At 39.3% G+C, this 12,678-nt stretch overlaps 1 protein-coding gene across 2 annotated transcripts in view; it reads left to right on the forward strand.

Moving 5' to 3' along the window:
• The window catches only part of REV3L (REV3 like, DNA directed polymerase zeta catalytic subunit), a 154,230-nt gene that overhangs the window by 47,456 nt on the left and 94,096 nt on the right, over positions 1-12,678 (forward strand). For both annotated transcript variants that reach the window (XM_007528140.3, XM_060190601.1), the window contains exons 2-4: positions 1,118-1,307; positions 7,568-7,642; positions 12,247-12,407. In XM_007528140.3, the coding sequence (XP_007528202.2) occupies positions 1,118-1,307; positions 7,568-7,642; positions 12,247-12,407 (426 nt within the window). The remainder of the gene's footprint in view (positions 1-1,117; positions 1,308-7,567; positions 7,643-12,246; positions 12,408-12,678) is intronic.

Below are 12,678 nucleotides of genomic sequence, written 5' to 3' on the forward strand. Positions count from 1 at the left end.
ATTCAAGTAAGGAGATATATTGATTAAACATATTTTAGGACATAATACCACATTATACTTAGGAATGAAATGAAATAGCCAATGAAATTGGTAACTGAAAATATTTCTTTCATTCATTTGAAATTAAGTACTATCATGTTAAAAATACAAACTAAAAATTTTTCTAATAGCCACACAGTTTTTAATTTTTCAAAAATAAAAGTTGAGCACTATGTCCAGCAATATAAATATTTTATTCCATTATATGATTTTTCTAACTTTGCCATTGTTTTAAAGAATAACACTTCTGTTACAACTGTACATTAAACATGTATCTGTTTCTCAGTGTTGGCTTTTGTTGTTTAAACTTGTCATGGGTACATTACTGTTTCTCTTGTGGGTTACTATTATTATTATTTTGTTATGGTTGTGCCTGGTTTTGGCCACTCAGCACCAGAATGGATTCTTGGGAAGTGTGCATAGTGTGTCTTTTTTTTTTTTTTCTCTCATTATGTCCTCGCCTCTGTCCCACTCTGTCAGATATGCAACTTAGATCATGCAGAAGTCCATTTCAGGCAACTATAGGAGTTTTGTCTTTTTTCTCTCCTGATAGAATTTTTTAATTCTACCCTCTCTCTCCACTCTCTCACACCCCATAGCAAAGCTCAACATTGAAACTACTTTTTTGCCCTTTTCTTTCTCTGAGTTGTTCTCTCTCACAGGGAAGTCTCTTGTTAACAAATATTTAAACCATGGTGGACACTAATTGGGTTATTCAGTATACTTTGAGGGAAATTTTGTTAAGCTTCATAATACTTTGCTAATTGATAATGTAGAACTACTCAGTACAATGCGTAAAGCTAGTTGCATAGTGAGGGTGAAATATTCACAAACATTTTCACCAAAGCTACTATTTAAATCATACTATATTTTGTATATCTCCTATAGTGTTTCTAAATGTTCTGTTGTAAAAATGTAGCCAGTTCTGGTGGTTTTAACCTTGGGTTAATTTTATTTAGCCCATACCTTAGATAAGCTGTGTTGTCTTAAGAACAAGAAATGGCTTATATGCTGAGCTTTGTAACCCTCACTTTTTAATGCATCTAAAGACTAAACTTTACACTATGTTATGTTTTAGGTCAGAAGACATGTCTTCATCTGCATGGCATCTTTCCTTACCTCTATGTGCCATACGATGGCTATGGACAGCAGCCAGAAAGCTATCTTTCTCAGATGGCATTCAGTATCGACAGAGCACTTAATGTGGCTTTAGGCAAACCATCTTCTGCTGCTCAGCATGTGTTCAAAGTGTCATTAGTATCAGGAATGTAAGTATCTGTACACATCCTTTAACTTGTCTTCTTATATTTCTGTTGCTACTGTTAAAGCCAACATTCAGTCCAAGTGTTGATTTGCTTTTACTTTTTGTTTAATAGAACTGAGGTGATTTTTTTTCCGTTATTATCATTTTTTTTCCTTTCAGCAAGGTGTCACTGCTCTGGGTCGATTTTTTTTTTCAGATAGAAAAAGAGAGAAAGAAAAAGACAGGGAGAGAGGGAAGCACACTCCAACATTGAAGCGCCCTCCAGTGCAAGGCAGGCAGCTCAAGCCTGGCTCAGGAGTGTGACAAAGCAGACACCCAAGTGAGGTATCTTGCTGTTACTTATTGAAGTAAATCTTTTTATTTTAGTAAACTTTTTTTATTATCTTTATTTATTTATTGGATAGAGACAGCCAGAAATGGAGAGTGAAGGGGAGGGATACAGAGGGAGAGAGGCCGAGAGATAGCTGCAACACTGCTTCACTCACAAAGCTTTCCTTCCCACTGCAGGTGGGGGCCTGGGGCTTGAACCCAGGTCCTTGTGCATTCTAATGTGTGCACTCAACCAGGTGCACCACCTCCCGGCCCCTTAACGTAAATAGTAAATTTTTGCAAACATACTGGGGTTATGGATCAACCTGCCAACTCTCATGTTCAACAGAGAAGCAATTACAGAAGATAGAACTCCCATCTTATGCACCCCAGAAAGAATTTTGGTCCATATTCCCAGAGGGGTAAATTTATAAGGGAAGAAAACCAGAGGTCTCTGTTACCCCCATTCCACCAGAACGCAAAGAGTTTGTCACCAGGAATCACTGAAAGGGAAGCGAATCCGGAAAACACCAGAGGAAGCCAGGCACTGTTTCTCTTATCTAAGAGAGAAGAGGAACAAAGGAAAGGCACCTGGAAGTAGTAATAGGTGTAGGATTGACTTAGAAAGGAAGTGAAGGTGCAACTGTAGAAAAAATGGTGGTGGTGGTGGGGGGAAGTGTATAAATGCATGCACATAAATACAGATCAGTATAGAATCAGCCCATATCTGTGATGTTGGGAAACGGGACACAGAACTCTGCTAGTGGGAACAGTGTGGAATTAGACCCCCCAGCTGGAATTTCGTAAATCAATATTAAATTGCTGATAAAAAAAAGATATACTTGATTAAAAAAATAAAGCTCTGCTGCAGTGAAAGATGGATTTTTTTTTTTTTTTGCCTCCAGGGTTATTGCTGGGGCTCAGTGTCTGTATTGTGAATCCACTACTCCTTGAGGGCATTTTCTCCATTTTGTTGCCCTTATTGTTATTGTTGCCATTGCTATTGTTTAGCATTGTTGTTATCATTGCTTTTGTTGTTGTTCAGTGTGACCGAGAGAAATCAAGAGGGGAGGGGAAGACAGAGATGGGGAGAGAAAGACAGACACCTGCAGACCTGCTTCACCACTTGTGAAGCGACTCCCCTGCTGGAGGGGAGCCGGGGACTCAAACTGGGATTCTTATACTTGGGATCCTTACACCGGTCCTGAAGCTTCATGCTGTGTGCACTTAACCCTCTGCACTACTGCCTTGCCCCCAGATGGATTGTAAACAGTAAACATCTTTCCCCTTTCTGCTTTGTAGACCTGCAGAAATCTGTATGACGCCTTCAGCAAGTGCTTAGGCAACGTGTTCTGTCTTTAGCACTGTTTTAGGTATTTAGGATATATTACTAAACAGAAGTTCAGTACTGCCATGGAGGCTACTTTCTCAAACTCTCTAATTAAAGAAATTTTAACCATACATTTTGGAAAAGATTTTATTAAAGATTTATCTATTGTACGAGAGAGTTTTTACATAAGGCAGAAAGATAGAAAAAGAGAAGCCAGAGTATCACTCCAGTACATGTTATGCCAGGAATCATACTGGGAGCCTCAGGCATGAAAGTACAGTGCTCTGTCAGTTGAACTGTTTCCCCAACTGATAGTTAAGATTATAAAAAATTAAAATAGGGGGAGTTGGGCGGTAGCACAACAGGTTAAGCGCAGGTGGCACAAAGCGCAAAGACCAGCATTAAGGATCCCAGTTCAAGCCCCCGGCTCCCCACCTGCAGGGGAGTCGCTTCACAAGCAGTGAAGCAGGTCTGCAGGTGTCTGTCTTTCTCTCCCCCTCTCTGTCTTCCCCTCCTCTTTCCATTTCTCTCTGTCCTATCCAACAACGACGACAACAATAATAACTATAACAATAAAACAAGGGCAACAAAAGGGAATAAATAAATATTTATAAAAATTAAAATAGGAACCGTTAAGATGATAAAAAATTAAAATAGGAGCCGGGTGGTGGTGCACCTGGTTGAGCACGTGTGCTACAGTGCACAAGGACCCGTTCAAGCCCTCAGTCCCCACCTCCACGGGAAAGCTTTGCAGTGGTGAAGCAGTGTTGCAGGTGTCTCTCTGTGTCTCTCCCTATCACCCCCTAGCCTCTTGATTTCTGGCTGTCTCTATCAGAAAAAAAAAAAGATAACAAAAAAATTACAATAACTTAAAATTCTTGAATGGTCTATATAATAATTTGTAGAATAAAATTTAAGTGTCTGATTATAAACTATTTGGCCTCACACCAGCCTATCTCTGTTCTTTTTTTTTTTTCTTAAAGATTTATTTAGTTCAAATGAGGTAGAGAATTTCACATGAGAGAGAGAGAGCGAGACCAGACCGCCATTCTGGTATATGTGTCACCAAGGATCAAACCGAGAGTCAGCCTGCAAATCCCACGCTCTCCTAGCTGAGCTACTTCCCTGGCCACTGTCATTGTAACTTTGCTTATTATGCTTCTAGAGACTCTCCTTTTCTTTAAAGTAGACAGGGTTACATCTAACTGCTAATTTAAATTTTTCAGTAGGCTTAATTCCAGTATCCCTCAACTTTGTCATTCCTTGCCCCTCTCACCATAATGTTAGGAAATATTCTCTATGGAGAATTCTCCAACCAGAGGAATAGCTCGCTAACTAGACTGTAAGCCTTGCCATGCACACAGACCAGCTTTGTGTCCCAGCACCATACGGACTTGTTGTGACATGAGGGAAACCTGTTTCTGTGGCTGGTGTCGCTCCCCCTTTCAGCTGTATTATCATAGGAGAACTGAGTTTTGTCAGGGAGAGATAGTAGAGGGTTATTCTTCTAACAATACTATTTGTTTGTTTGTTTTAAAAGACTTGTTTCCTCATGTCAGCAAAACTAAGTTACATACTTATCTTTAAGACTTTGGGAGCACTGTGGGGTTATGTGGAACTAGAACCCTGTTACAGTTTTATAAATCACTAATAATTTTTTAATTAGCTTGCATATTATTCAACTAGATAAGAAGAAGTCATGTTACTTGATAAAAGTGAAGAGAGTGATTGTAAGAAATAGAGAATGGTGACGTCCTTTCTGAGAAGGCAAATTTAAGCAGAGGCCTGGATGAAGATTACAGATAGACCCTGTAAAGAGCTCTAGGCAGAGGGATGGCAGCTTACTTGAGACTGAATCTTGTTGGAAGGGCTGAAATATTTAAACTGTCTAAGGAAAGGGTATTATGGTAAATGACTGAAGTGAGAAACAAGGGCACAGTAAAGGACTTTCTGAGCCTTGCTGAATAATTGTATTATTAAAATAGAAGTTGATGTACAGAAATTCATACATATGACTCTGACTTCAAGACTTGAAATTAGCTTTTTTTCCTCTCGTAAGAAGTTGTTTAAGTATTCAGAAGGGCGGTGGTGCACCTGGTTAAGAGAGAGCACACATTACCGTATGCAAGGACCCGGATTTGAGCCCCCGTCCCCACTTGCAGGGGAAAGCTTTGCAATGGGTGAAGCAGGGCTGCAGGTGTCTGTCTGTCTCTCTCCCTCTCTATAGCCCCATCCCTCTTGATTGCTGGCTTTCTCTATCCAATAAATGAAGATAATAAAAATAAAAAATAAATTAAGTATTCAGAAGAATGACTCTGCTGCCAAATTACCCTGTATTTGATGCCACACATAGTTACGCCTAGTGCTTGTCACAAGAGGGAAGCTTTGTCAAAGGAAGAATGAGTTGACTATGCACCTAAAATATAACCAGCCACTTATTTACGAACCAACTACTGGCAGAGACAAGACTTGTTTTGTGTTCAGTGTCATCCTCTCCGAACACTGTTTCTGATTACATCACCTGTGGAACTGGTAGTGTGCGTTCCAGAGCTGCATACCACACAGGGTTTAGGTCCTCTTGAAATGAAGAAGCATGAGATAACCCAGCTTATTTCATCTTGCATAGAGAATTTATTTCTCTCATTACTACATAAATTTCCTTTTGTTTCTTTCTCCTGATACCCTGACAACAGACCATCTTCCATATTATTAGGGCTCTTAAGTTAGTCCATCCTGTTTTCTGTCTCCACAGTTCTCTCAGGTTCCATTTGGTTTGGCTGTGTTTACAAGACTTTAACTCACTTCAGCTGCTGAAATGTATATTCTGTACCTATCTCTTCAGACATTTACATAAACATTAGATTCTCACAGAACATTTCATTTGACATCATTTTGCTATGATATTTGCCGAGGAAAAGGCATGTCGTCAACATTGAGCTTATTTGAGGGCCTGCTTGTCGCTTTACGCCTTTAGCTTTAAGTCACCATTTCCAAGAAACTATGGGATAACAGTAAGTGAGGATGTGTCCCCCTCACAGATGTGGTTTTGCTTTTTGAGGCTTATTACTTATTGCCACCCATGGCCCAGAATGACTTCATACAGGAGAACCTTTCTGAGAGTTCACATTCAAATAGCCTTTATTATAGTCTATTGTTAGAATTGTCTATCTTATCATTAGCCATGGTCGTTAACTTCTTACTCTACTTAATTTGAATTAGATTTTACAACAGGTATATATGTATAGGGGAAAAAAAACAAAACACAGTAAAACAGAGGATTTGGTACTTTTGCATGTTTGCACATATCCATGGTGGGATTTGCACTGTATTCCTACCAAATAAAGTGGGGTGTGTTTATGTATATATGAAATATTAATTGCCTAGAATGTGCAGATTATTAATAAAAATATAAATAAACACTGTGATATATGTATTTTGTTAAAGGATTTTGTTGATATAAAGCTAGTTTGTTTTTTTTTTTTAACAAGAATAGGAAAAGATAGTGGACAAATCTATGCTTTTCTCATACATGACTGAAATTAAAATGTAGATAGCTTACTGATTCTTTACTTCCAGATTTATTTGTTCCTTTTTAAACATCATTGGGGGTTAATAGATTGCAGTACAGTGTTGACATAAGGGTACAGTTACTCATCCCCCTATGATAGGTGTCTATAAAACACTCTCACTCCCAACAGCGTCATACACCAAGACCTTCAAGTTCCCCCACCCCACCTCTTGCCTCTCTCTGTGTCCCAAGAGTCCTTTGCTTTGGCGAATATACCAAATTCAGCCCACGTTTTACTGGTGTGCTCCCTTTCTGTCCTTGTTTAAGTTTCATGTAAGAGTGAAATCATCCAGTTTTCACCCTTCCTTCACTTTTTAGCTTAAGGAATTATATTAAGTAAAATAAATTCCTAGTTTTCTTTAAGTGATATATATATTTTTAAATATTTTATTTTATTTATTTTATTCCCTTTTGTTGCCTTTGTTGTTTTATTGTTGTAGTTATTATTGTTGTTGTCGTCGTTGTTGGATAGGACAGAGAGAAATGGAGAGAGGAGGGGAAGACAGAGAGGGGGGGAGAGAAAGACAGACACCTGCAGACCTGCTTCACCGCCTGTGAAGCGACTCCCCTGCAGGTAGGGAGCCGGGGTTCGAACCGGGATCCTTATGCCGGTCCTTGTGCTTTGCGCCACCTGCGCTTAACCCGCTACGCTACAGCCTGACTCCCTTTAAGTGATATTTTTAAATATTTAGAATACAATAATTAGATTTCAGTATTTTGTATGTTTCAATTAAACCTGTGGTGAGTTTAATTGAAAGGTTTTGGTTTTTTTTGGTAATAATAAATATAAACAAGGTTGTTTGACAGAGGAGATAGCATAATGGTTATATAAAGAGACTCTCATGGCTGAGCCTCCCAAGTGTCAAGTTCAGTCCCTTGCACTGCCATAAGCCAGAGCTGTGCAGTGCTCTGGGTGGGGAAACAAAAAGGGGGGGAGGAGGAGTGTATATACACATACATGTTTGACTTGGGCCACCTCAGTCTAATAACAGCAACAGATTTTATGATTTCATATTTGAGTGATAAAAGTAATTTGAAATATTTTTCTTCTTTTCAGGCCTTTTTATGGATATCATGAGAAGGAAAGACATTTTATGAAGATCTATCTTTACAATCCTGCAATGGTGAAAAGGTACAAAGATAAATATAGCTATCAAATAAATAAATATATATAGCTATACCAAAAATAAAGATAGCTATACCAAAATATAGCTATCACTTAAATATTTTAATAATAAAAAACTAAAAAGATCTATAGTTTACAACATTAGTAAAGAAAGAGACTATAAATGCTCTGTGAGCATGTCTTTCGCTCTAGGAGTAATCTTTTATGGGAGAAAAGACTGGTTTAGACCCCTCCTTGCTACTTTTTGCCTCACATCTAGAGAATTTGTAAAAGTAGAAGAGATGACTCCTTGTATAATCTTAGTGCCCTGCTAAGACCGTGTGTTCAATGAAGAAATTTCGAAGAATGAACACACAGTAAGAGAGCTTCTAAGATTGTAAAAAGAACTTGCGTAGTTCCTGCAGTCAGAAAGCTTACAGACTCACAAGGAAGCAAGCCAGTGCGCGAGGGGCAACGGTACAGGTAAGACTGATTATGAAGTGTTTCAGAAAGAAAAGAACAGGGTTTCATGAAAGATTTCATTTTTCTTGTTCCCATGAGTCATTTGTGGTATGTAACTAATGCGTAATACTGTGGCCAAAAGTTGATTCTGAAACCAGGTTACTTTTTTTTTTCCCCTTCAGAATTTGGGTTTGCTACTTACTAACCCAGAACGACTTTTACTGTCACCAGTGTTATCACTGGGGCTCAGTATCTGTACTATAAATCCACCAATTTCTTTTCAGAGACTGAAAGAAATTGTGAAAAGCAAGGGGTGGGAGTGTTAGAGAGGGAGAGAGACGAGGATCCTGATCCTTTTCAAAGCACTGCTTTGCCAGTCCGGGAGCTTCCCCTCATAGGTAGAGACCAGATCCTTGAACCCTGTCCCTAGCCATGAATGACGTTAAGCAGGTTATTTAATCCCTGGGCCTTAATTTCCTCATCTGGAAATAAGGTTGATCTCAGTACACATTGTTCTAGTGACCAAATTGTTAATTTCTACAAGTCAGGCGAGCAAAATAAGTTGCCACCATCAAGTACCCTCTCAACTCCCACACTTCCCTTCTTCCCCAGAGTCCTTTGTTTTTGTGTAACACTCCACACTAGTCCAAGTCATGCTTTCCATTTCTGCCCTTGTTTCTTAAATTCCACCTGTAAATAAGATTATCTGGTGTTTGTCGTTCTCATTTTGACTTATCTCACTTAACACTTTACATGATTCTTGAAGTTTATTTTTAGTCCCTCTCCTCTCTCAAACAGACAAACTTGTTTCCTTCTAGTCTTCTGGTTTCGGTAAATGCAGCATTATCAGTCAGCTGCATATTCAAGAAATTTAGGAGCTGGGAGAAAGCTTATCCAGTAGAGCATGTGCCTTACCTCACAGGAGCCATGAGTTCAAGCCTCAGTACCACATAGAAATACCATAAGTAGTACTGGGGAGCTCCATGGATGCTGGGTTGATCCTGTGGAGTCATACTTCTCTCTCTCTCTCTCTCTCTCTCTCTCTCTCTCTCTCATTTTCTCACTCTCTCTCTCATTTTCTGACTCCCTCCTCCTCTCTCCTTCTCCCAAAACCTCTCACTTTTCTTCCTTGCCTCTCCATCCCCCCTTCTGCTATCTTCCCAACTTCTTCCTCTTCCATCAATTCTCTTTATCCCTCCCTTCATTTTTCATGTAAAAAAGTGATAAAATTGTCCTCAGGAAGGCCATTCAGTTGGGGTATTATGTATGCATGAGGCCCCAGCACTACACTAAAGATTTAGTATCAGGTCCTAGAGCAAGATGGCAGAGGAAGACCCTAGTGGGGGTTGAATTGTATGTGGAAAACTGAGAAATGTCACACATGTGCAAACTACTGTATTTTACTGTTAACTATAAACCATTAACCCCCCCAATAAAGAAAAGGGGGAAAATGAAGCTTTAGCATCACCCTTAAGTCCTAGTCGACATCTCTCTGCATTACTTAGGCATCAAGGCTTAGTCATCACACTCATGTCTCCGCATGAGACATTAAAAGCACCATCACTTAGTTTTCCTTAGTTTCCTACAGTAACTTTCTCAGCCCCTACCGCTCGTTCATCTTGTGTATTCTCTGCATACTGTTCTCAGAGAAATTTCATCACTGCTGCAAATTTCTTGATACACTCTATACAATCTGACTTCTCGTTATCTTTCTCACCCTTCCTCTGACCACATCCTCTGTCACTCAAAATGCTTTCAGTTCCCAAATAAGCCTCATATATTTCTTTTATATCCCTTATACTATTTATACTTGCATATTGTCTGATCATCATGAAAAATATTGAAAACAAAGCAACTGAGTGGTGTTAGTTTACCCTTCCCTGCATAAATAAAGTTTTTGCATTATCTTTTCAAATTTTTTTAAAATTTTTTATTTAAGAAAGGATTCATGAACAAAAACATAAGGTAGGAGGGGTACAACTCCACACAATTCCCACCACCCAGTCTCCATAACCCACCCCCTCCCATGATAGATTTCCCATTCTCTATCCCTCTGGGAGCATGGACCCAGGGTCGTTGAGGGTTGCAGAAGGTAGAAGGTCTGGCTTCTGTAATTGCTTCCCCGCTGAACATGGGCGTTGACTGGTCGGTCCATACTCCCAGCCTGCCTCTCTCTTTCCCTAGTAAGGTGTGTCTCTGGGGAAGCTGAGCTCCAGGATACATTGGTGGGGTCTTCAATCCAGGGAAGCCTGGCCAGCATCCTGGTGGCATCTGGAACCTGGTGATTGAAAAGAGAGTTAACATACGAAGCCAAACAATTTGTTGAGCAATCATGGATCCCAAGCTTGGAATAGTGGAGAGGAAGTGTTAGGGAGGTACTCATTGCAAACTCTAGTGTACTTCTGCTTTCAGGTATATATTTTACAGTAGTTTATGGATACGTGTGCACATAAGCTCTCTCTCACAGAAACTGGTGTATATCTAGGTTTTGGGACTTTGTTAGAAAGTGAACCACCTGAGATGAAATTAGAGTGTACTATAAAAGGAAAGGTCTCACCCGAGTAATGAAGCTGAAGGGTTGTCATTCCACACGTGAAGTCTCTGGACACAGTCTGAGGTGAAGCATGTTGAGGTGGCAATCGTTGTGTTGGTTAGGTTAGGTTGTGATCGGCGGATGCAATATTATTTGGTTTGGATTGGGAGATGCATACGGGAAAGTGGGCCCTATCCAAGGGTTCCAGGACTGGGGGAAGTAGGGGCTCTATAGTGGAGATGTGAGGTTCCTGCTGTCTTAGGGTTCAAAAAGACAATCGATAGTTAATGTTATCATCACATTATTTGTTAATTGGGTTAACTTTGAAAAGTCCTTTTGTTATGGTTTGCTGTACAGTATCCAGTATCTTGTATATAGCTGTGCTATTGGATGCTTCTAATCTACTTGGTCTAGGCTTTTGAGAGAGTCCGCATATCAAATACACAGCCTATATATTTAAAAGATTCAGTTTGTGTTTTGAGAAACTTTGAGACATACAATTGATTTTCCCCCTCTCATATTAATTAACTACTGATTTATATGTCTACATTTTGCTAGGAGTGTTACACAAACACCATTCCCACCACCAAAGGACTGTGACCCATCCCTCCTGCCCACTCCCACCCCCCACTGGCCCAGGAAGCTGCATGTCTACCCCTCACCACTGGGTTTTTACTTTGGCGCCCTACTTACAATTTGATCAGGTCCTGCTTTTAGTTTCCCTTTCAGATCTTCTTAGTCAACTTCTGTTGATGAGTGGGATCATCCCATACTCATCTTTATCTTTCTGACTTAGTTCACTTAACATAATTCCTTCTAGCTCTGTCCAAGATGGGTCAGAGAATCTTTTCAAATTTTTATCTGAATTTTTGAAAGAAGCAGCTCAGAAACACTTTTGACATTTTGGCTTTTTCAGTATGTTAGTATTAAATTGGTTCTAGAAGTCAAAATATTATTCATAAATGAAATTTTGATCGTTTTCTTCCAAGGAATGGGCCTTGCTTTAAGTACTTGATTTACTCTGGTTAAATAGCTCACTGGGATAGTGTGCTGCTTTGCATGTGTGCAGCCCAGGTTTGAGGCCAGCCCTCACCAGGCTGAAGGAAACCTTCGTGTTGTGGTCTCTCACTTTCTCTACCTTCTCTGCCTCTATCTAAAAAATAAGTAAGGAAGTCGGACAATAGCACAGCGGGTTAAGCCTATATGGCACAAAGTGCAAGGATCAGCACAAGGATCCCTGTTTGAGCCTCTAGAACCCCACTTGAGAGGGAGTCACTTCACAAGCAGTGAAGCAGGTCTGCAGGTATCTATCTTTCTCTCCCCTTCTCTGTCTTCCCCTCCTCTCTCCATTTCTCTCTGTCCTATCCAACAACAACATCAATAACAACCATAATAATAACTACAATAATAAAACAAGGCAACAAAAGGGAATAAATAAATACTAATAAAAGTAAATAAAATTAAAATAAAAACTTTATCTAAACTTAATTTCAACCAAAATACAAGTTTTCAGAAAAATTGAAATAAAATTTTGTGTGCTAACTTTTGCTTCTTTCTCTCTATATTAGCGCAGTGTTTCACTTAATATTTTCGACAGCATGATGTTGATACAGCTTTTTTTCTCTTCCTAATTTAGGATATGTGAACTTTTGCAAAGCGGAGCCATAATGAATAAATTTTATCAGCCTCATGAAGCGCATATTCCCTACCTCCTACAGCTCTTCATTGACTACAATCTATATGGAATGAATTTAATCAATCTGGCTGCTGTCAAGTTCCGAAAAGCAAGAAGGAAAAGTAAGGTTAACTTCCCAAGTTCAAACTGAAGCTTTAAATTAAGCGACATGTAAATGATGATGTATAGAATAGTATACACTAGACAGTCAGTGCTGAATGACTAAGGAACAAAAGACAGATGCAAAGTAGTATTAACAGGAAAATAATCTCAGAAGAAAAAAATTTGGTGACAGTTTTATTAACATATAACCAACATACCATGCATTTCACTCATTTAAAAATAGATAATTTGGAGGCTGGAAGGTGGTCATCTGGTAGAATTAACTCAACC

This window comes from Erinaceus europaeus, chromosome 4 (genome assembly GCF_950295315.1).
Source record: "Erinaceus europaeus chromosome 4, mEriEur2.1, whole genome shotgun sequence".
NCBI classification, from domain to species: domain Eukaryota; kingdom Metazoa; phylum Chordata; class Mammalia; order Eulipotyphla; family Erinaceidae; genus Erinaceus; species Erinaceus europaeus.